Here is a 25,661-nt window from a genome sequence, read left to right as displayed (position 1 = left end):
GTTGGATCCCCCTCTGTCATTTGGCTCCTGGGTTCTGAGTTCAGGGGCAAATTAGAGTACTTCCCTTTTAAAGAACATATTTCTTAAACAAAAATGCCTAGGAAGAATTTTACCCAGAAAATCCCCCCCCCCATATTATTTTATCCCTGTGATAGTTCTCTATGATAGACTGTATTAACATTATCAGATTAACTTTTTCTTTCAATTTTTGGGGTGGGAGAGGTAAAGAAAAGGTACTAACAGATTATTGAATTTAAAGATTTTTTTTTTTTTTTTTTTTAATAGAGAGAGAGAGGGGGAGAGAGCAAGCACAGGCAGAGGCAGAGGGAGAAGCAGGCTCCCCGCTAAGCAAGGAGCCCGATGCGGGACTCGATCCCAGGACGCTGGGATCATGACCTGAGCCGAAGGCAGCCGCTTAACCAACTGAGCCACCCAGGCGTCCCAGATTATTGAATTTAAATCCATTTTGCAAAGTATTGCCCTTGTGAGTTTCTCAGGGTTTATCAATTTTTACCTAATCTCTTTAATATTAGTATTTTCAGATCTTATTTACTTATTTATTTGACAGAGAGAGAGATCACAAGTAGGCAGAGAGGCAGGCAGAGAGAGAGAGGGGGAAGCGGGCTCCCTGCCAAGCAGAGAGCCCAATGTGGGGCTTGATCCCAGGACCCTGAGATCATGACCTGAGCTGAAGGCAGAGGGTTACCCCAGGGAAACACCCAGGCACCCCTCTCTTTTATATTATTAGATTATAAATTCATTAAGGTGAAGCATGTACCTCATAGTTTAGTATTATCCCCAGTATTTAACTCTAAATAGATACATAACAAGTGTGTACTGGATGAATGGGGGAACAAGGCACTACATCAACTCTGCAACGTTTTAGCAAAGAATCACCAAGTAGGCTGTAGGTAATTAGGTTTCAAAATCTAGCTAATCACATTTAATTACAACTATCAACACAACCAAACCACGGAGGACAGGCGCTGAACAATGATCTCCTCCATATTTATACATTCTCATTTATAGGAAAATATATGCCTCAAAGACAAATATGCTTGACATCTCTGTGTTTTCTGAACTTCACTGCAATCTTGATGAATGGGTCCCTTAGCTATTAATCTGCTTTGTCTGCCATTGTAATGGCAAGGTCCGTCCCTTCTAGCTTTGAGTTATCCTTAAGTGTCAGCTTCTGCTAGGTACACACATAGCTTTGCACTAATTGTATGTCCTTAGCTACAAATCGTTCACTCTTATACTCCTGAAATAAGACCACAATCACAACACCTCATTTTCTTCCATCTAATGCTTTACTTTTTCCACCTTATTCGTTCTTTGTATTCTTGCTCTTATTTTATATGCTGTGTTAAGAATTGTTTGATATATCCTGTCACTGCACGCTGTAATTTCTTTATGGCGTGCATTCTGTTGATTTAGGGGTGTGTGTGTGTGTGTGTGTGTGTGTGTGTGTGTGTGTAGAGCCATAAACATAAATATTTATGGTTTCTGAAAGTAGATTATAGGCTCCCCTAGTGTGGAAATCACGCCTCTCTAGTTCTTGTATCCCCAGTGCCCAACAGAGGGGCTGGGACATCCTAGGCATTCAATAAATATTTGGTAAGCGAATAAATATGCAATTCTGGTATTTGATGAATTAACATGGATTTTCAATTTGAGAACTAGAAAGATATGTTATTGTCTAAGACAAAGGCCATTTGGCTATTTTTAATAAGTTGACAGATCATGAGGATTCTTTTAAAATATTAAGTTCAGTCACCTGGACTTCTAAAGTAAATGGGAAAAAGTATGCTTAAACCAGTTGCCTGTGGCATTTATCAGTTAACTTATTCATTTATCAAAGCATTTATTCATTTATCAAGGCATTTTATGTTTTGAGGGAGAAACAGTAAGTTTAGAAGCAGCAATGAAATGAAGAAGGAAATTAGAAGAAAGAAAAAAAAATATCTATATCTAACCGTGGAAAATGAAGCATGCCAAACTTCTTTTTTTTTTTAATTTTTTATTTTTTATAAACATATATTTTTATCCCCAGGGGTACAGGTCTGTGCCAAACTTCTCTTAATGGTATAAATGTGGAGTGAATCCCGTCTAGTGAGCCACAGTGGCTTTGGCTAGTAAACACTCCATAAGCAGTGATCGTGGTGGTAAGGTATGGAGTACTTCCTTTCTGAGATTGAGCTACACAGGTCAGCTCCGCCATATTGTTACTGAGATGGATGAATTAGCTACAGTCCTTTATTCAGTCTCGTGGGAAGAAAATATGCAGCAGATAGATAAGTTTAGACCTCGTGAAATAAATAAATAAAGTTTGGCGGTCTCTTTTTTAGGGAATCTACTCCAAGCATTTGGTGGTTCCCTGACTAACTTGATGTTGACATATCATGTGTAGAAGTAAGCCTTTCTTCACATGGCCTTTATTAATGACTCGCCTTGCTCTTCACTGTTCACATTTATAGCCGCCCTTTCTAGCCTGTGTTCAAGAATCATGCAAATCTTTCTCCTGCATTGTGAGTAACATGTGCCACCTGCCTTGTGAATTTTACATGTACTATGCCATTTAGTTTTTTCCAACAACCTCATGTGGCGGTTTATTTTACAGATAAAGGACAGATGAAGGAACAAACTCCAATCGAGTGCCTCAATTTGACACTGAAATCCTTTTTTGCCTTTGAAGCTCAAGATCTCAATCACATTACCTTTCTTCTCCCCCAAGCTTTCCTTGAAATTCCCTTAGCTAACAGTGTAATATGAGTTTCAGGTATAGAATTCAGTGATTCATCATTTACATGTAACAACTAGGGCTCATTGTGACAAGTGTCCTCCTTAATGCCCATTCCCCATTTAGCCCATCTCCCTGCCCACCTCTCCTCTGGTAACAATCACTGTGTTCTCTATAGTTAGGAATCTGTTTTTGAGTTTGCCTCTTCCACCCATAGCCCCATGTTCATTTGTTTTGCTTCTGAAATTCCACATGAATGAAATCATGTAGTATTTATCTTTCTCTGACATTTCGCTTAGCATAATACTCTCTAGCTCCATTCACATCTTTGCAAATGGGAAGATTTCATTCCTTTTTGATGGCTGAGTAATATTCATATATATATATATACACACATATATATATACACATATATATATATGAAGTAAGATTGAGAGATATATATATATATGAAGTAAGTTACACATATACATATATATAGTATCAGTTCTTCTATGTCTATTCATCAATCAGTGGACACTTGGGCAGTTTCCATAGTTTGGCTATTATTCATAATGCTGCTATAAACATCATGGAGCATGTATACGTTTGAATTAGTATTTTTGTATCCTTTGGGTAAATACCCAGTAATGCAACTGCGGCATTGTAGGGTGATTCTATTTTTAGTTTTTAGGGGAACTTCCGTACTATTTCCCAGAATGGCTATACCAGTTTGCCTTCCCACCAACAGAGTAAGAGGGTTCCCTTTCTCCACATTCTTGCCAACACCTGTTGCTTCCTGTCTTATTAATTTTAGTCATTCTGACAGGTGTGAGGTGGTATCTCATTGTGGTTTTGATTTGTATTTCCCTGATGCTGAGGGATGATGAGCACATTTGTATGTGTCTCCTAGTCATCTATAATTACCTTTTAATACTAAATATATTTTATCTGTAAAAAAAATATAAATTTACCTTTTAATACTAATTTACAACAGGAAGAATATTAAACTCTTCCATCTCTCCCAATTTTTATTCCATCAGTCCGCAGTCATTTATTAAGTATCTTGAAAAGGCCCGGCACTTGATGAATATACGTAGCTATATTAACTGTCCCACTGCTGGTTAATCTAATACGGAAATTGTGTTCATTCAACAAACATGCAACGAGCACCTACTAGTTGCTAGGTCCAATGAACACAGATATGAGTAGGGGATGATCTCTGGCCATAAGTAGCTCACAGTTCACACAAAAGATAAAATCTCATAAATCTATTTTATGAAACAGAGAAATTAATATAGGTAAAGGCTGCTCTCTAGTGGGCAGCTGTGAAAAATAAAACAAAACCACTCTTTTCTTTACCCCAAAGTTAAAACTATGAAAAAACATGGTTCTCTCAGAGGTAAAAATACTATACCTCATCATAAAATTCTCCACCCCACTCCACAGAACTAGCAACTCCTATCATTTTGGACTGGAGTTAAACTTTTCTGGGTAACATTCTATCCTGAACTTATTACTGATTCAAAAAGCACTAACAGGTAAAGAGTAAAACTCTGGATCTCTTTCTAATCAACTTTTAAGTAGCAGTTTTTTTTAAAGTTCCATTTACTGAACACTTTTCCCATGTTTTATGTAAATACTTACGTAAGCTGCCTTCTAGAACAGCCCCAAATTGGTATCTCAGAGGTGGATTTAGTGTTCAGAAATGTTTCATTTGGCCCAGTGGACTTACCAAAGTTTTTAAAAATTCTGAGATTTCACAGGAAACTAGAGATTTCCGGTGTCTTTTTTTTTTTTTTTTTTTTTTAATAAAAGATCTGACAACAGTAGACCACATTTGCACATGAAAACAACAATCAGCTGGAAGGGACCAGAAAATGATATGGAGACTTGAAAATTTAGGTTGGGAACATGGGCAAAACAAAATTTTTTCTTTACCCTATAAAAATGAAGACTCTTCCTTCTTCTCTCCCACAAGAGACCATACCATATTCGCTCCAGTACCTCCAGCAAGGAAATCACACACATGTTTGAGACAGCTATTGTGACTTATCCCTCTGCCTGGTCACAGGAAATGGTGTCACTACTCAAGAAGGTAAGAAGGAGGACTGCATGACAAAAGGAAGTGGTAAAAAGAAGCATGCCTTCTGGTTTGAGGTGAGAAGTTAGTTTATAATATCGGAGGCAGCCATGATGATACACATTTCTAGAGTGGACTTTGCACCTAACAGCTTGCAAACACATGGCTTCATTCGGGCAACGCACATGTCCTCTTGTTGAGCCATGTCTAACTCAGTGTGTCCAAAATGGAGTTCCTGATCACTCTCTATTTCCTGGACTTGCTATGATGTTCCCTTTCTCAGTGATTGGCCCCCTCCATCCTTCCAGCTATGGAAGCCAGAAACAAAAAGTCACTCATCATCCCCATATCCAATTCACAGCCAAGTTCTATAACCTGATTTTGTAAATATCTCTTGACTCTGTCACTTCTCTTTATCTCTACTGCCATCTCCTCAGTCCTACTGCCTTATAAGGTCTTACCTTAAAACTGGTTTGTTCTAGACACTTTCACACACTCCATTTGGTTCTCCCCTCTGCCTGATACTGATCTGTTCAAAGCAAAATTCATTGTCTTAGTGTTCTCAGAATAAAGACCAAAATAATCTATATGGTATAAAAGTTCTAACTACCACCCAAACCTTATTTTGGACTTTTGTTCCCCTTTTGACTACACATAGATTTCTTTTTTTCTCTTCTCCTTTTCTTCTACCTCCTCACCATCATTTATCAACCTCTTACCACAGGGCCTTTCCTCATGCTCTGTCTGAAATAGTGCCTCCATCCCCAGCTCTTCCAGCTCACTCATTTAGGTCAGCATTACTCAATGAGATTCAGTGACTGGTTCGAATCCATGAATTGTTCCCTACAGGTCCATGAGAAGTATAGAAATTGAGAGAAGCATTTAGAAACTGTTACAGCAATGGGATACTGCTGATGTTTCTAAGTACATGGTCAGTGGACTCATCTCACTGAACAGGGTATTAACCCAAATCACAAGTTGTATGTGCTGCAGCCCTGCATATTAGCCATGCACAATAAGACCACATACTGATCTCACTGGGTAGGAAATTAAATGGAAAAAATTGGTCCTCCTGCATAGTTTGAGAAACACAGCTCTAGATCTCAGTGAACTATCACTTTCTCAGGAAGCTTTCTTCTGTTGTAAGCTCACATAGGTCCAGGTTTCCTTCTTACCATTTTTTAAAATTTGAATTTATACATTATACGTGTGTGATTCTTGGGTTAATGATTACTGTCATCTAAGCCTTATGAGAGGGGACCACGTCAGGCTTCTTCACCTGAGGGAGCTAGCCCAGAGCCTGACAGGTGGTAAATCTGGTATTTGAATAAATGAGGTCCATAGTGTCCATCAGATTTTCAGAGTGCCCATGTTCATGGAAATGGCAATTGTAGGAGCTGCTAAGTACTATGCATTGAATGATTATATGGAGGAAAGAATGAGGAACCCCACAGGATGCACTTGGCTTTCTTTGAAGAGGGAAAATCACACAGGTTGTGGCTGGCTAAGGACAAGAGCTTTGAGGGCCTACAGTTTACACCTGTGCCTACTGCGTTTTGGGTCAAGCTCCCTGTGTTGGAATAGGGATATTGATAATGTCAAAGATGAAGAAGAGAGGGGTGAGTTTCCATAAGCAAATTGTCCTCAGTTCCAAGAAAGCCCTCCTCACCCCAAAATCACACCCCCATGATCCATGGTTGTAGTCTCCAGGAGCTTTCTCAAGCAGAACTGACATTTCCCACTTGAGCCACAGGACTGATGTGATACTGACTGTGGAGCAGTTCCAGGGGGAGAATCTTTAATCACAGTTCGCAAAACCCCAAACTCTAATGTAACCTTGGTTGCATCTTATACAATATATTTTGATTAATTGTACAAACAGCTGTAACTTTTAGTAGGAAATTAATTTCATTTGTAAAAACACACAAGCATTCACTACCTAAAAAGGGGAGACCTTCTCTTAGGCACTTTATATACATGGCCTCATTTATTCCTAGCTACAACCACACAAAATAGGCTATTATCCCCTTTTTATAGAGAGTAAACAAAGGTTTAGAGGACAAGCTTGCCCACAGTTAATAAAGTAGAGGAATCAGGAATCATAGGCATGTTTAACTCAACAGGACCATCTATTTTCACTCACCACACTGCAAAAACCTATTTACAGCTCATTCTATGCATGCATTATCCCATTATTTATGTAGGTATTATCTTTATTACTTGATAGGATTAGGGAAGGGAAACACTACCTTGTTTCCTTCAAACCTACACTGGAAAACTTTTAGAGGGAGTTGTTATGTATGATTTTTTTGCCCTATGTTGACCTTCATTATAATCTTGGTATTTGTATTCTATTGACAGCTTCTTGAGCCTAATCCAGACCAGCGATTTTCTCACTTGTCTGATGTTCAGAACTTCCCGTATATGAATGACATGAACTGGGATGCAGTTTTGCAGAAGAGGCTCATTCCAGGTTTTATTCCTAACGTGAGTCAATCCTAACAAATCCGTAACAACCCTCATTCAGTTACACATATGGTCTCATTAGATAACTCCACCCATGTTTGTTGTAACAGCCCAATTCCTGTCTCACAGATGAGACAACGGAGGCACACGCAGGGGAAATGGGCCACCGTAGGTCATGTGGCTAGCAAGTGGCCAAGTGGGATTCTCATCCAGGTCCATCGGCATCTGGAGTTCTGGGTCCTAATCCCTTTTTGTGGTATGCTTCTACTGGAAGGAAGCCCTAATCCTCCGAGGAGTCATTCCCAGGAATCTGCTCATTGAGGAAACAGTGTTTTCTCAGATTTCAAAGATGTAGAAATTTGTTTCCATGGTTCTGTGAGTCACAGCACTGAAAATGTTGGGGTTATTTTTACCACTCACCCCTCTTCCTTTAGTGGTTCGCTGTCACAGAGCTACATTCATTAGGACTGTAATTCCCACTGGTTGAGTACCTGGTTGTGGGACATCTGTGGCCTCGTTCAGACCACTGGGAAAAGCTGGAGTCAGAAGCTTTGGCCAAAAAATCCTCCTCTGCATCACACCACAGCCATTAGCTATCCACTCTGCCTCAGGAGAGGCTCTATGTAAGATTCTCTGACTTTACCGTCCCTCTAAGTCATCTGGGGAGCTTGTTAAAAATGTAGTTTCCTCAGCCACTATTCAGAAACACTGACTCTGAAGGGTCTGGCCGGGGAACTGGGCAACTGGACAAACAACTCAGGTGATTCTCATCAATATACACGATCATCAGAGCACACTTTGCGAAACATAATTCATAAATTCAAACTTTGAAAAAATGACTAGAGTTTGATTTCCTTTCACTGAGGGCTTGTGGGGAGTTTAGAAAACAAACAAAATAGAAAATCGAAGACTGAAAAACAAAGCTGGCCATAAGTTATTTAAAACATGGTAGGAATCGCAGCTCCTTATTCTTGGATGGCTCCATCAGAAGCAGGTGCTGTTCCTGGTATTAGGTTCGGCATCTCTGTAGAATGACCCAGAATCAAAGGAGTGAGCCAACTGATCTTCCTTGCAGAAAGGCAGGCTGAATTGTGACCCCACATTCGAACTCGAAGAAATGATTCTGGAGTCCAAACCTCTTCACAAGAAAAAGAAGCGTCTGGCAAAGAAGGAGAAGGAGATGAGGAAATGTGATTCCTCTCAGGTAAGCAGGTGCCCCCCAGATTCAGGGTCACGGGACTGTTTCTGGCGCCCACAGTTGGGGAGCTCCCGGTGGGAGAGCCACTCAGCACCCAGAGCTGCTGTTTTGTGAACGCATGGAGTTGCTGAACGCCCAGGCTTCTGGAATGGCAGGCCTGGGCTGCACTGGGGTTCCTAGCAGAGCAGTTACATTTAGCGGTGGACTCTGGTTCTGCCGTGAACGTCATTCAGTTATGGCCCTCCTCAAGCTCTCATTTCAGATTTTACAATTTCCTGGAAGACATTCCAATCAGTAGCTCTGCAAACAAATATTCTCAAAGTCCTTCATGTCTCTAGCCCTCCAGGGACACTCTACACTCTCACAGTCAATTTAGCCAAGGCCACGTGCAACCCTACAAGTATCTGACCTTCACTGACTACAGGTTTCGTCCTTCTTTAGGATCCTTGCTCTTCCCTCTTCCTTCAGTGTTCTACTCTCAGATCTTCACGTGGGGGGGGGGGGTCCTATTGTCCCTTATACCCTAAACGCCATTTGCCGAAGATAAGGTTTCTTCGATACTGCGCTCTTTCTCAGCCCTGATTTTCAATTCCCTCGTGATATTAACGTAATTTACAAATCCTTATGTGTTTATTTGTTTCTTTTTCTACCCCACTAAAATGAAGGCTCCTTGTGGAGGAAGCCCAGGTCACACCCACCAGTGTCTTCATACAGCGTAGGCTCGATAAACAAGAGGTTCATTATATTGGAAGGAAAGGAAATTTTTTAACTGGACAGTGAAAATTGGGCATTGCTCTTCTTAGAGTTACAAGGTCATGTTGCCACACCGGACATCTTCCTGGGGTCCTCTCTTGTCCTAGTTCTTCCCCAACACACAGCCCTAAAAGCCTCCCTCCTGATGAGAAAGGTGGTGAGCCACTTACCTGCAGGACAGACCCTAGCATTTTCGAAGACCGCCCAAACAAGGGACGCTGTTTCCTCTTTCTTCCAGGCCCCATATCGACCTCAGGATCCTTTACCAAGAAGTGGCTTTGCCTAGGATAAAGACAGGCCCTTCCATCTCTACTTGGGGAAGTGTACAACAGCTTGATCTTTATGTTTTGTTTTTAAAATTTTATTGCGGTAAAATACATATAATATGAAATATGAAATTTCCCATTTTAACCTTTTTTTTAAAAATTTTTTATTTTTTTTTTTAAGATTTTATTTATTTATTTGACAGAGAGAGAGATCACAAATAGGCAGAGAGGCAGGCAGAGAGAGAGAGGAGGAAGCAGGTTCCCTGCTGAGCAGAGAGCCGATATGGGACTCGATCCCAGGATCCTGAGATCATGACCTGAGCCGAAGGCAGCGGCTTAACCCACTGAGCCACCCAGGCGCCCCCCATTTTAACCATTTTTAAGTGTACAATTCACCATGCTATACAGCCACCACCATTCTTTAGTTCGAGAAGTTTTTGGTACTCCAAACCCCATATTTTTCCTTAATCTATTTCAGCAGTGTTCTACAGCTTTTGCAAGTACCAATTTTTCGTGTCCTTCATTAAACTTATTTAGAATTTTATTCTTTTGGATACTATGGAAATGGAATTGTTCATTTCCTTCTTGAATTATTAATTCCTGGCGTATAGAAACAATGGATTTGTCTATGTTGATTCTGTATGCCGCAACTTTGCTGAGCTCATTTCTTAGCTCTACAGCTTCCTTGTGGATTCTGTGGGATTTTCTATCCATTACACCATGTCATCTGCAAATAAGGTTAGTTTTACTCCTCTTTAAAGTTTTGACGCCTTTAATTCTTTTCTTTCCCTGATGGCTCTGGCTAGAAATTCCAGTACACTGTTGAATAGCAATGTCAAATGCAGGCATCTTTGCCTTTTTTCTACTCTTAGGGGGAAATACCTTTTACCATTGAGTATTGTGTTAGCCGTGAATTTTTTTGGAAAAACCTTTTATCTTGTTGAAAAGTATTCTCTTCCTAGTTTTTTTTAGTGTTTTCATCATGAAGGGTTTTTAATTTTGTCAAATGCCTTTTTCTGGGTCAAATGAGATAATCTTGCACATTTTTCTTTTCTTAGTTCTGTTAATGCAATGTGTTATGTTGGCTGGTTTTCTTATGGTGAACCATTCTCACACTCCCGGGATAAATCCCACTTGGTCATTGTGTATAATCTTTTAATATGCTGTTGGACTTGGTTTGCTACAATGTTGTTGAAGATTCTTTTATCTATATTCATAATGAAAATTGTACTGTAATTTTCTTCTCTTTTGATGTTTTTAACTGTTTTGGTATGGAGGTAAAGCTGGGTCCATTGAATGAGTCGTTTTGGGGGGGCGGTTTCCAGGCAACTTTGAGAAAGATTGGTGTTGTTTCTTCTTTAAACATTTGGTAGAACTCACTGCTAAAGTCATCTGGTCCTGGACTTTTCTTTGTTGGAAAGTTTCTTATTACAGATTTTTACTTGTAGATTATTCCTTACTTGTTATAGTTCTGTTGAGATTTTATATTTCTTCTAAAAATTTTGTAGTAATTTTTTTTTTTACAAATTGGTCCATTTCATCTAGATGTTATTTGTTAATACACAGTTGGTCACCCTGTTTTTTTTATTTCTATAAGGTAAGTCTGGAAGTCATACCCCTACTTTCATTTGTGATTTTATTTATTTGCATTTTTTTCTTTTTTGTTTCTTTCTATATGGCTAATCATTTGTCAGTCTTATCATCTTTTTAAAGAACCAATGATTATGTTTGTTATTTTTCTATACTCTATTTTATTGATCTTTGCTCTCATCTTTGTTATTTCCTTCATTCTGCTAGCTTTGGGTTTAGCCTGCTTTTCTTTTTCTAATTCATCAAGGTATGAAGTTAGATTATTGATTTGGAATATTTCTTCTTTTCTAAAGTAGACATTTACACCTATAAAATTTCTCTGATTATTGCCTTCACTGCATCCCCTAAGTTTTAGTGTGTTGGGGGTTTTTTGTTTATCTTAAAGTATTTTCTAATTCTTGTGATTTTTTTTTTTTTGACACAACGGTTGTTTAAGAATGTGTTTAATTTCCATGTATTTGTGAATTTCCCAGTTTTCTTTCTGTTGTTGATTTCTAGCTTCATTTTGTTGTGGTCAGAGATCATTTGTATGATTTAAAAATTTTAAAATATATTGAGACTGTTTTTTACCTTGACATATGGTTTCCTTCCATGGTTTTTCTTACCTTTCTGAGCATATTTAAGACAGTTGTTTCAAAGTCTCTGGGGGTGCCTGGGTGACTCAGTCGGTTAAGCATCCAATGCTTGGTTTCAGCTCAGGTCGTGATCTTGGGGTTGTGAGATCAAGCCCTGCACTGGGCGGAGTCTGCTAGAGATTCTCTCTCCCTCTCTCTCTCTGCCCTTCCTGCTCATGCTTCACTCTCACTCTAAAGTAAATAGGGGCGCCTGGGTGGCTCAGTGGGTTAAAGCCTCTGCCTTCGGCTCAGGTCATGATCCCAGGGTCCTGGGATCGAGCCCCACATCGGGCTCTCTGTTTAGCAGGAAGCCTGCTTCCTCCTCTCTCTCTGCTGCCTCTCTGCCTACTTGTGATCTCTGTCAAATAAATAAATAAAAAATAAAGTAAATAAATAAATCTTTAAAAAAGAAGGCTCTGTTTAGTAAATCCAATGTTTGGGCATCCTCGGGTGTAATTTCTGTTCCTTTGAATGGACCTTGTGATTTTGTTTTTGAAAACGTGACATTTGAATATTATCATGTAGTAACTCTAGAAATCAGATTCCCTCCTCTTGTAGAGTTTGCTCTTTTTTGATTGTTGGAGGCAGTACTCATTCTTTTTAAAGTAACTTTTACAAACTACTTTTGCAAACCCCATATTCCTTGTCTTGTGTCATCCCTGCAGTTCCTATTATGTTAGCTTGTGTTTAGCTAATATTTTGACAGAGATTTCCTTGAACACCAGAAGCATTTTTAAGTTGCTTTTTTTCTTGATTTAGTGTTTCCTTGGTTGTTAAAAAAAACTTTTGATTGCTTTCCAGAATTCTGACAAAGTTAGCTCTGACAGTTTCTGCTTGTTTTTTGTTTCTGTTGATGGGAGCTTGGAGCTGCCTACTCTAATATTCTGTTCTAGTTCCTCTTAATCTGTTACCCTAAGTTTAAAAATAAAAATTATTTTGCTTTACAGTAAAGGTTAGTATTTCCAAGAATAATCAGAAAAGATCATGAATCTCAAAATAGCACTCTATCTACTCTTTGACATCAAGGTTTTTAAAATGTGAGGATCAATCTTGGCAGCTCATTACAGTATTACCAAGTTCATTCATTCATTTATTCAATACATGATTATGAAGTGCCTGCTATGTCAGGAAATGTCTCTGACTTGCTAGTCATTGCTGCCCTTAGCGGTACACAGTGCTCTGGGAATTATTCACTCATCCTGAGTGAGGGTCCAAGTTAGGCTTTCCAGAAGAGCGAACATCTAATCTGGTTCCTCTTCTGGCCCAAGCCTCTTGAACACAGCAGGAGTATTTCCTACTGTTGGCAACCATTTGCCATTTTGTTTCTTTTGAAATAATGAAGGCATTTCTAAATTCTCAGGATATTAAGTCCTGAAATGCCCTTCTCCTTTGTTTTCTGTGCAGTTGTCTCTATTCAACCTAGAGGAACCAGATCTGGAACCAGATCTGGCTTGGAAAAGAGGTCAGTGATCCAACCATGATCATTTTAGTGATAATGCATGGTCTCCTACTACTCCCTCAGTCTGTAAACACTGATTCCTGGTTAGGAAAAAACAGGCACAACAAACCCATTGGCTTATCTTCTTCTCTAAATTCCATCTGCTTTCTTATTTGGCATTTCATTAAAATAGAAATTTTTATAATGTAGTCTTTTTTTTTTTAAGATTTTATTTATTGATTTGACAGACAAGTAGGCAGAGGCACAGGCAGAGACAGACAGAGGAGGAAGCAGGCTCCCCGCTGAGCAGAGAGCCCGACTCAGGGCTCGATCCCAGGACGCCGGGATCATGACCTGAGCACCAAAATGGAAATTTTTAACATGATATTTAGCCAAATTAATTGTATTAATAGAGCCATCATTTTCATTTAAAGATATGCTTAGATATCGCACAAACCTGTTAACCTGTGTTTTATCTGATCTGTTTGTTTTGGTTAAATTGTTTTAAGAGGGGCAACTCACTGGCTCAGTTGGTTAAGCACCAACTCTTGATTTTGGCTCAGGTCATGATCTCAGAGTTGTGAGATTGAGCCCCACATCAGGCTCCATGCTGGGCGTGGAGCCTGCTTGAGATTCACTCTCCCTCTCATTTTTGCCCCTCCCACCCTCTCTCTCTTTTAAAAAAATTGTTTTTTTTTTAAAGATTTTATTTATTTATTTGACAGACAGAGATTACAAGTAGGCGGAGAGGCAGACAGAGAGAGGAGGAAGCAGGCTCCTTGCTGAGTAGAGAGCCCAATGTGGGGCTCGATCCCAGGACTCCGGGATCATGACCTGAGCCGAAGGCAGAGGCCTTAACCCACTAAGCCACCCAGATGCCCCTAAAAATTTTGTTTTAAGAGATGCTAGGGTGAGAGGGAAGAGAGAATTTGCAAGATCTATTTTTCCTATGGACATGTATCCTAGAAAGCTTTATTAAGGGGAAAAGCCCTACAATACCAATTTTGTGTATGGGAAAATAAAATCTATTGTAATCTTTTACATATATCTTATTTTATATATTTATTTTTATTTATATAATATATACTTGACATACACATATATAAATATACAGTTGTATCAATGTATATATATATTTATACATATACTTACATAAACATGTATAACTCTAGTAGAGTTGCTTTATTTTTGTTTTTTAACTTTTTCATGTGGGAAAAGAGGTGAGGGAGTCATGTCTCAGATGCCTTTTCAACTTGTAAAGGTAATCAATGTAGATATTTACACCTTAGGGGAAAGGGATAAATGTAACTACTATCACCAGGCCCACAGGTTATTGAGGAAGGTTATTAAGGACATCGTTGACACACTAGAGAGTAAAATTTATTTCCACAGGGCTTATTAACAACCTCTGACATCCACAAGTCTTATAAGAGACCTTCTTAGAAATATCTGCTAGAATCTGTTCTTGTGTGTATGGGGATGTTTGTGTGTGTGTTATTTTTGTTTTTGTTTGTCTTCATGATGAAGATCTCTTATCTGTAGCTATAAGGGAGAGGGAACATTCTCTTCTTTTCATCTTTACTCATGTAGACGTCTTTCACCCACCATTAGGAGGCTCTGTATGCTTCGAGACTAAGAAATGGAATCATGTTAATGAGTACAGAGCAGAAAGAGGCAGGCTTAAAATGCTCTAAACTTATAAGGATAAGAAAGGGGTAGAAATACCTTGTTAAAAGACAGAATGTGGGGTGTGTAACTATCTGCAATGATGGCTTCTACATGTTGAACAGTCAACACTAATCCAACCAGCATGATGGCAAAATGATCTTCAATAGACTGTTTAAAATCTGTTAGAGAGTGCCTGTCCCCTCTCTCCAGTAAGAGCTATCATCTCTTGTGAATGCTTCCTACTCTGACTGGATGAGGCAGTGTGTAGTGGTTACTTCCCAAACAGCTATATGATCCTTTTAAATGTAATGACTTAAACATTAACTCAGGAATCCTTTGTAAGCGTTGATTCCTTTATATTAAAAAAAAAAAAAAAAGGAACAGTAATAGGACCTATATGATCAATCTGAGGAGGAAGTAAGATGATGTTAGGAAGGCATATTAACAAATAACTGTGTTAAGCCATGAATTTGTAAAAGGTTGAAAGCTTATCATATGACCCCTTGGACTTCTCCTCTGGGTCCCTATTGCATTACTGCTTCTCAACCTGAGCATCACACTTAACCCATATAGGAAAACTTTTTTAGTATACTGGTATCTGGGTCCCACCCAAGATCAGTAACATTTGAATCTGGGAGTGTGGCCTGGGCATCAGTATCTGAAACGTTCTGCAGGTGATTCTATATATGCAGCTAAGGTTGAGATCCACTGCTACAGGATCCAGGATACGACTAAATAAAGCAAAGCATTACAGTTTTCCCTTTCCTCCCGTCTTCTCATTTATAAAATGGAATTGATATCAGCACCCACTTCATAGACTTGTTCTGAGTCAATTAGTACATGTAATGTGTTCGGCAAAATGATTAATTATTATGTTTTACTCTTCCATTCTACATCCTAACTCCTATCTTCTTTCTTTCCCATGTCCCTACTTTTGCTCCTATTCATGTCAGATGCCTCTACTTCTTTGCTTCCAGAATATTCTCCCTTCATTCCTCTCTGCTCATCAAAAACTTTCAAGTATAGAACCAAAAAGACAGACACACCACCTAGCTGGTCTGCTGTTGAGGCGAATGATCAAAGTTCTCTTCTACTACCTCCTGAGATTTCCACCTGCTGCAAACCCTTGAGATACTTTTGTTGCCATCTCCATGCATACCAGTGTAATAGCCATCAGCTCTGCTCATTTCTGAGAAGCGGGTTCGAAGAGTTCTAACCAACCTTTTCCTTCTCAGTCACATAAGACCCATTCATCCTTCCACTCTCTTTGCCTCCCTCTCCTTTCCCTCATCATCTCTTTCTGGCTACTGTTGTTGACTTATCCATGTCACTGAACTTCTTAAACTTTTTCACCTAAAGCAGAGGAAAGAGAACATGTTGAACGTGAACGTTTCAAGGACCAGTGTGGGTGGGTGGGGGGCAACTCATGGGGTCGGTGTGGGTGGGTGAGGGGCAACTCGTGGGGTCTGCAGTACCAGCTTATAAACTCCTCTCGGAGTGTCTATTTTATATCTTTAAGGAAAACAGAATTCGGTGGTAGAGAAAAAAATTCACATGGATTTCTACATTTTAGTTGATTTTAATCTTGATTTGTAAGGTTAAAAATATTTTTTAAATGTATCTTTTATGTTATATTTTAAGTAACATTTTATATGTCCATATATGTATATAAATCTTTATATATGTTTACGTAAATGTTTTGTTTACATATATTCTATATAGACATATAAACAAACATAAACATATTACACAAATTTACATATATTTTAATACAATGATATATATGATATATATTATGCATAAAATATATACATATATAAACATATGAAATATTTTATATGTAAAATATTATATAATATATATGTTTCTGTATTTATGTTTTTTGTAATACTTTAAGTTTAAAAAAAAACCACGGTGAACTATTCTCAAAGAAAAAAGAAACCCCAACTTTCAGCTCAATTAACCAAGGTAAAAAGAGAGGACCCAATCAGTAAAATATAAATGAAAGAAAAAACATTACAATGCCTCTCCCTAAGAGCATAGAAATGCTAAGGAGCAAAAGAAATCACTATGAACAACTATATACACAACAAAGAGGACAACCTAAAAAAAAAATGGGCTTTTTTTACTAAGAAAAATTCTTAGTAACATACAACCTATCAATTCTGAATCAGGAAGGAAATTAAAGATCTGAAGAGATCAATTACTAGTAAGGAATTCGAGTCCATAATCAAAAATCTCCTAGCAAAAAAAAAAGCCCAGAACAGATAGTTTCACTGGTGAATTTTACCGAACTTTTACACTTGATCTTAGCCAAAAGGCCGAGAAGTGATTTTACCGAACTTTTAAAGATGAATAAACATTAATCCTTCTCACACTTGTCCAAAAAATCAAAGAGGAGGGGAAATCCCCAAACTCCTTTTATGAGGTTAGCATTACCCTGATTCCAAAGCCAGAAAAAGACATGAAAAGGAAAGGAACCGTCAGGCCAACATCCCTGATGAATACAGATGCAAAAATTCTCAATAAAATACTAGCAAACCAAATTCAGCAGTACATTAAAAGGCACATTTACTCAAGTGGGATATATCCCTGGGATGCATAGATGGTTCAACATATGCAAGTCAATAAGTGTGATACATCACATTGATAGAATTGAGAGAGAAAATCATATCATCTCAAGAGACACAGAAAAGGCATCTGACAAAATTCAGCATCTATTCATGATTAAAAACTCCTAACAAATTAAGTAGAAGGAACATACCTTACCAAAGGCCATATATAATGAGCCCACAGCTAACATCATACTCAGTGATGAAATACTGAAAGCTTTTCTTCTAAGATCGGGAACAAGACATGGGTCCCCACTCTCATCACTCCTATTCAACAAAGCACTGAAGTCCTAGCCAGAGCAATCAAGCAACAAAAAGACATAAAAGACATCAAAATTGGAAAGGAAGAAGTAAAATTGCCTATTTGAAGATGATATGACTTTATATATAGAAAATCATAAAAACTTCACCAAGAAACTCTTAGATCTAATCAATGAATTCAGTGAAATTGCAGGGTACCAATTTACCATATAGTAGCATTTCTATATACTGACAACGAATTATCTGGAAAAAAATCAATACCATTTACAAGAGCATCAAAAAACAGTAAAATACTTAGGAATGAATTCAACCAAGGAGGTGAAAAATATCTGTACTGAAAACCAAAAGAAATCTGATTTTTTTAATATAATACCTAAATTATTTCCTAGGATATAATACCTGTATTATAAATGATTTTTTAGATATAATACCTAAAGCACCAGGAATAAAATAAACAAGTAGGACTGCATTAATAAAAAGACAACAAGACATTGATGAAAGAAATTAAAGACAACACATATAAGTAAAAAGAAATCCTGTATTCATGAATGGAAAAATTAATATTGTTAAAACGTCTGTGCTACCTGAAGCCATCTATAGATTCATTGCATTCCCTATTAAAATTCTGATGGGATTTTTTTACAGAAGTAGAACAAAAAAATCATAGTATCTATATGGCACCACCAAAGACCCCCAAACAGGCAAAGCAACCCTGGGAAAGAAGAACAAAGCAGGAAGTATCATAAGTCCTTGTTTCAAGCTATACTACAAAGTTATATTAATTAAAACAGTATGGTACTTGGAGAGAAACAGACACATAGACCAATGTAATAGAATCAAGGGCCCAGAAATAAACCCATACAAATACCATCAACTAATATTTGACATGGGAGCCAAGAATACTCAATGGAGAAAAGACAGTCTCTTCAATAAATGGTGCTGGGAATATTGGACATTCCCCTGTAAAAAAATGAAACCAGATCCTTATATCTTGCAAAAATTAACTCCCTAAAATTAATTCAAAATGGATTAAAGAGTTAAATATAACACCAGAAACCGTAAAACTCCTAGAAGAAAAGGTAGAAACAAAGCCCCTTGACAATGGCCTTGGCAATGATTTTTTGGATATAATACCTAAAGCACCAGGACAAAATAAACAAGTAGGAATTCACCAATAAAAAGACAACTTATTAAATAACAAAAATATTTGAAAATCATATATTTCATAAGGTGTTATTATCCAAAAACATATAAAACTCATAGAACTCAAAAGCAACAAACAAACCAAAAAAACAAACAAGCAAAAACACCAAATAATCCAATTGAAAAAAGGAGAAAGGACGTGAACAGACATTTTTCCAAAGAAGATATATGAAGGCCACAGGTACCCAAAAAGGTGCTCAACATTACTAATCAGGGAAATGCACATTGAAACCACACACAACTGATAGAATAGCCATCATCAAAAAGATAAGAAATACCAAGTTTTGTCCAGGATGTGGAGAAAAGGGAACCCTTAAACGCTGTTGGTGGAACTGTAAATTGGTGCAGCCACTATGGAGAACAGTGTGGAACTTCCCTCAAAAATTAAAACCAGAACTACCCTATGACCCAGAATTTCCACTTCTGGGGTTATATCGGAAAAAAACACGAATACTGTGTTGAAGACATACCTGCACTCCTGTGTTCACTGTGGCATTATTTACAATAGCCGAGGCATGGAGATATGGATGGGTGGATGGATAAAGGTGTGGTATGCTCACGCACACACATACACACACATGAGTATCAATTCATTCTTTAAAGAGAAGGAAGTCTTGCCATTTGCAACAACATGGATGGACCTGGAGGGTGTCACGCTGAGGGAAATAAGTCAGATAGAATGACAAATAAGTCAGATAGAATGACTGTGCAATCTCAGTTGTATGTGGAATCAACCCAACCAACCAACTCATAGGAAAAGAGATCACATTTTGGGAAGCAGACACGGGGGACGGGGTTTGGGTAATTGGGTGAAGGCAGTCAGAAGGTACAAACTTTCAGTTACAAGATAAGTAAACTCCAGGCGTGTGACGTACAACATGACAGCTGCACCTCACACTGGGATATAATCTAGAGGAAGGTGTGAAGACAGTAAACTTTAAGAGTCCTCATCAAATGGAGAAACCATTTTTTTCTTTTTTCTTTGTTAATCAACAGGACAGTAAATGGTTAACTGAACTTGTAATTCACAATATATGAAAATCAAGTCATTATGCCATACACCTTAAACTTATACAGGGCTGGGCACCAATTATATCTCAATAAAACCAGGTGAAAAACAACACTTCTTATAAAGATGTTTCTTGGGACACTATGTATAAGCTACATATATTTATTTATATAAAATATAAATTTTTAAATAAAAATCTTGGGGTAAAACTGCTGCCGAGAAGCTCTATCAGATTGTATTCACCCCATAGTTTCATGTCCCCCATGACTGACACTAGAAACCCTCAGGGTTACAAATACCCCATTTTGAGAACAAGAGTAAGTATAGCAGAGTCTCCTTTCTCCCTTTGTCTTGCTCCCCTCCCCACTCCTCTGAAATGTCTTCTCCTTTTCCTTTGACTCTTCTATCACCTAAACATTCACTCAGGAAAGAAAATTCTCCAGTACTTGAAGACTTACTATTTCTTAATTCTTAGATTTAAAAAAAATGAGTGAATAAATATCTTTTCATCTGGGAATATTTTTTTCTTCAGAAGTCATTTGGAAGTATTTTATTGTAGGCTTGTAAAAATATTCGATCTGAGTGGGACACTGTCCTGGGCTTGATGATTATCACCATTTTGAGGGTAAATTTCCTCATTAGGATGGAAAAGTCTTCAAAAGATGTTAAAAGCTGGATAATACTGTCAAAGCAAATGTTTTGCCTGTCTGTGGAAAAGTCACAAATAAAGATTTTGCTCACTGTGCATGAGGTACTGTTAATCAACCCCAGCACAGTTGTTGAAGGGAACATTCCCCTAGAACTATGTTTCCAGATGGTTCATTAAATCTAAGTAGACCCTCCAAACCTTTTATAGGAGGGCCAGGAGATGACTGGCGAGTAAGCAACCAGTTCAGTACACCCTCATCCCCACCCACCGCGAAGCCATTGTTTCTTCATGGGCTGAGAGGCTGAGAGACATCAAGGAGTGGGGAGGGGAGCAAGACAAAGGGAAGAAAGGAGACTCTGCTATACTTACTCTTGTTCTCAAAATGGGGTTATGCAAGAGGAGCTCTGTTCTCCCTTTCTACTGTTACCATTCTGTTTTTCCACGCAGCCTTTATCTTTATTTTAAAAGGAATATTTAGATGTAGATTTATTTTTCCACTCATTCTAACTACACTGTGATAAATGGGCAAATGGACACTGATGGGTGGCTGATGACTGTGTAAGGCTCTTCAGAGCTAGAAAATTTCTTAGAGGGGCAGAGAGCCCCCATCTGACTGAGGAGAGAGAAGGAATTCAATCAGGAAGCAATGAATGGGAGCGGATTAGAAGTAACAGATTTCAGATTTCAGATTTCTGTGGCCATAACCCACATCTTCCTTGCTGTGGGGAACAGAGTTGCCATGTTTTATCCTCTGGCTGTTTCTTCCTTATTTGTGCCCCTACTACTCTGATTGGGGTCTTCTGCCACACATTTTCAGATAGTGTCCTTTTGGAAGATACCCTGGTGCTTTTGAGATTTGAGCCAGTGAACACACAGGGGGTTCCTGGCTGTTTGAGGCTCCCCCCGGTCCACTAACTGCATCTCTTTCTCTCTCCCCCACTCCCACCTGCTCCCCCAGAAGACGTGCCTTCTTCAAGAGCATCTGGAGTCTGTCCAGAAGGAGTTCATCATTTTCAACAGAGAAAAGTAAGTAAGCCTTGGTTCAACAGCAGCCCAGAGGATGATGGATGCTTCAGCCAGACTTACCTGCAGAGCCTTAACTGATTTTTTTTTTAACACTTTCTAATTTTTTCTCACATAAAAAATGATACATATCCATAATAGAAAGATTGGAAAATTCAGAAGTCTTTTTCCCCCTATATGAGATTTCAAAAACTGCAATAGGTAAGTTAGCTTAGCATCAAGTTTCGGTCTCAGGGAAGAGCAGAGGAATGGGACCAAAACACTTAAAATTGGTGACATGTTTAAGATGGTTTCCTTGTGTCATGCTGCATTATAAATTGTGGGGCCTAATTCTGTCATTTCAAAGCTTAAATCACTTCTTTTTCTTTTCAATGATAAGTTCCGGTTGTTTTTCTTTTTTCTTTTCTCTTTTAAGAGTAAAAAGGGACTTTAATAGAAGACCGGCTAATCTAGCCTTGGAACAAACCAAAGACCCTCAAGAGGAGAATGGTCAGAATAAGAAGTGAAATCCTCCGCATCTTCTGCTTGGGACTTTTCCTGCCACCTCAGGCCAGGAATTGCTGACAGTAGTTCTCACCTCTCCACACCTCACACACCTTAGAAAATGTGTATGAACGCCTTTGGGAGGAGGCAGCATGACAGAGACAGAGTTCCAGGTCTCCTGGGACCTCGTTTCACCACGAATTAACTACGTTGCCTTGAGCAAGTCACTTCCTCTATGGTCTTTGCTTTGGGTCATTCACCTAAATGAGAGGGTTATACAAGAGGAGCTCTGTTCTCCCTTTCTACTGTTACCATTCTGTTTTTCCACGCAGCCTTTATCTTTATTTTAAAAGGAATATTTAGATGTAGATTTATTTTTCCACTCATTCTAACTACACTGTGATAAATGGGCAAATGGACACTGATGGGTGGCTGATGACTGTGTAAGGCTCTTCAGAGCTAGAAAATTTCTTAGAGGGGCAGAGAGCCCCCATCTGACTGAGGAGAGAGAAGGAATTCAATCAGGAAGCAATGAATGGGAGCGGATTAGAAGTAACAGATTTCTGAGGCCTTCTAGCGGCATTCTGGAATCAGCACACCCTGTCAGCTTCAGTAAGCCAGCAAGAGCCCAGTGAGCATGTCCTTCCCATCGCCCTGGACAGAGATGTGAAGCTGGGGAGCTGAAACTGGTCATGACTGGTAAACATTGGTGATATTTACATCACAGAAATGGGCAAATGCTTCAAATCAGGGCTCCCCACCTTCCCAGCCCCCGTAAGCTGGTTGTAAAGCAGTTATCAGCATATCGCTCACCTCCTAGCCTTGAGAGTGAATTGTCCTCTTATCAGAGACTCTGACTGGAGAGATCAGAGAATCTTACTGTCACACTGAGACCATGTCCACCTTTTAGTAATCAAGCTCTCCCTTACCTATACAGGGGTTACAGTCTGAGTAGAATGGGAGGGGAATTTGGAAGAGAGGAAAATTTACACTTAGAAACCCCTTTAAATTACCCACACCATGGTGGGAATCTTTCTCAGCGAAGCCCAGTACAGTGAGCCACCTTCCAGTAATGAAGCGAATCACCATGTGAGGGTTTATTTTGTCTTTTATTTCTGGTCTCATTTTTGGCCAGTATCAGATGAACCAAAATATGTTTCAGATTATACATGCCTTTATAGACTGGAATAAGAGAACTAGAAGATGTAGTCAGGCCACCTAAACCTCGTCCTTACAGACAGGGCCTTGCCAATATGGCAGAAAGCAGGCAACAGGGAAGAGCAGACCAAGAAACCAGGCAGAAGTAACAGATCCCACACCGGCCACACCAGACATCCAAGGAGGGAAGCAGCACTCGGGCAATTAAACATGGGTAGGAAGCCAATGCTGGATTTTAACTTGGCCTCCAGGATTTCCTCCTCACTGAGTTAACAGGCCCAGAATTTCTGGCAGAACTGTGAATAGTGTGTCTCTACTTTAAGAGCAACCACATTTTTGTTAAGAATTAAAACCAGCTCTTTTCTTCTGTTTGACTTTTTTTTTTTTTTCTACATTTCCCACATACTATTTTTCCCGTGCTGTTTTCCTTTTCTCCGAAAGCTACAAATTACGCACTGGCTCCGACTCCATTTCTGATTATGTATGGAAAGAGCAAGGGGAAGGTGACCCGGGTTCTGTTCCAGGCTGGTCACCCCAGGAGTGTCAGGGGCCATTGGCGTGGTTTACCATCTTGCATCTTCCATGTGTTTTGCCTCAAGTCCTGATGTGCTGTGGAATTGTCTCTCCAGTCACCTGGTCCCTCCTCTTGCTGTGACCTTGTATGTATCCTCGAGGAAAGACTTCAGGAAACACTTGCCATGGGGCCATGGGATCAGGGGGCTTTGCATGGGGAAGGGAGCGGCCATCTTTGCCATTTCACATCTATACAATGTTTAACAGTACAGGAACCCCATAACATCTATGTAGTGTGAGCCCCTAGTTTTTATGTCCAGTGAGTTCCTGTTGTGCCCAAGGCACCTCTGTGGACATTGGTGGAACTGTGGACACACCAACCAAACAGCACAGCCTCAGAGCGGTAAGATGGATTCTCAGTCCCAATCAGGTTACAGACCCACAATGTGTTTCCAGTTAGAATGAGAAAGAACCATATTGAAAGCGCCCAACAGCTGACTGTAAGCATCTCCCACCACCACCCATTTTCAACATTAGGACAAAAAGGTTTCCAGAAACCATAAGGAGGCCTAAATCTGTACCATGATTGCTAGATGTTGGTATTAGCTTCTTCGGTTTTATTCCTTAACTTGGGCCCAGAGTTCCTACCCAAACCAGCCAGAACATGTCTCAGCAATTAGATGACAAGCAAGGCTTGGGGCTCAGAATTTTAGAAAATAGGCCGAGTATTGCCACCCTTTGCCTGGTATTCTCCCATCTCCTTCTAACTGCTTCCTCCCTTCTAAGAGCCCCTGAAAAGTCTAGAAAAGTCTAAACAAGTCCAGAAATATCCAGGTTATAACAACTCTTACACTATAGCTGGGTCACCCACCCCCTGGCGTTGTGACCCCCCTCCCAGTAGCTGGGGGGTGAGAGGGCACGCCAGTCCTGCCACCCTGCCCATGCCCTGAACTCCATGGAAGTAAATACTCTGCTAATGGCTGACACATCTCAAGGACAGCCCTGGTTCTGGCTGGGATCATTGCTAGGGCAGCAATAAGTGTCCAGCCACACAAAGCCCTGCTAAGTGAATTATGGTCATTAATTCATAGTGAAGCTTCTTGTGATGGGAAAGTTTGAACCGGAAACTAGTGGGCTGTAGATCATCATAGCTTCTCTAGATTGGATGGGCAAGTACATAGCTTGGGAGAAACAATGCTGATAGAGCTGGCAGGAAGCAGTCTTGCTGCTTTCCACGGTACAGTCAATGCTAAACCTTTTGTTCGCCAGCCAGACGAAAAGGCAAAGGCATGCAACACATCGTGTTTGTTTCAGTAGCCAGTCGTGCCTGCCTTGTCTACACAACATCATTTCCCACTGTCCTCCTGCAATTGCTCTTTCTTACAAGCTCAGTGTGTCTGACTGATGTTAAATGCTGAGGTTCGAAATCCAAACTTCAGTGATCTGCACTGTTGTGAACAGGAAGCCACTGGGTGGGAAACATGTGCTTCTGTCGCTAGAATGTAAATGTGCCTTGGTGTATTAAAACGTCTTCTGTATACAGTAAGCCACTGGTGCTTCTCAGCTGTGTCACTGTTTTTCCTGGAGGTAGGGCTGTAGGTGCCCAAAATTGTTTGTTCCTACTTCCATTTCCCACTGTGAGCACCGTCCTTGGCCAGGAACATGCTGGTATTAGAGATGATGTCCTAGAATGGTGGAATACAGCATAATTTAACTGATCCACCAATAGAGAAACTAAAAGCCTGACCCCTTGAGCATTCACACATCAGGGAGCACAGCTGGAGTTCCAGATTTTGCCCTCTGCTCTGATCTTGTCCATGACAGCCCATGCCCCTCTTTTACAGCACTGTGCCTTGCTACCCTTCAGTATCTTCATCCTGTCCCATTCCATATACCAGGACAATAGGTAGATGTTCCAAATCTGGGACAGGAGGGTCACAGGCAGCTCTGGATCC

The 25,661-nt window shown here is 39.5% G+C and overlaps 1 protein-coding gene across 2 annotated transcripts in view; it reads left to right on the top strand.

Annotated features, from left to right (window-relative positions):
* STK32A (serine/threonine kinase 32A) overlaps positions 1-25,485 on the top strand; it is a 142,039-nt gene extending 116,554 nt beyond the window's left edge. The window contains exons 9-13 of one of the 2 annotated variants that reach the window (XM_032336258.1): positions 4,701-4,817; positions 7,164-7,289; positions 8,344-8,472; positions 21,491-21,555; positions 21,968-25,485. In XM_032336258.1, the coding sequence (XP_032192149.1) occupies positions 4,701-4,817; positions 7,164-7,289; positions 8,344-8,472; positions 21,491-21,555; positions 21,968-22,058 (528 nt within the window). In that variant the 3' untranslated portion in view covers positions 22,059-25,485. Of the gene's footprint in view, positions 1-4,700; positions 4,818-7,163; positions 7,290-8,343; positions 8,473-21,487; positions 21,556-21,967 lie in introns of both variants that reach the window. The other variant, XM_032336257.1, reaches the window with a different exon arrangement.
* The last annotated feature ends 176 nt before the right edge of the window (positions 25,486-25,661 follow it).

The sequence above is a fragment of the Mustela erminea genome, chromosome 3 (assembly GCF_009829155.1).
Source record: "Mustela erminea isolate mMusErm1 chromosome 3, mMusErm1.Pri, whole genome shotgun sequence".
NCBI lineage: Eukaryota > Metazoa > Chordata > Mammalia > Carnivora > Mustelidae > Mustela > Mustela erminea.
The sequence above is the reverse complement of the archived record's forward strand: the minus strand, read 5'-3'. Positions and strand labels throughout refer to the sequence as shown.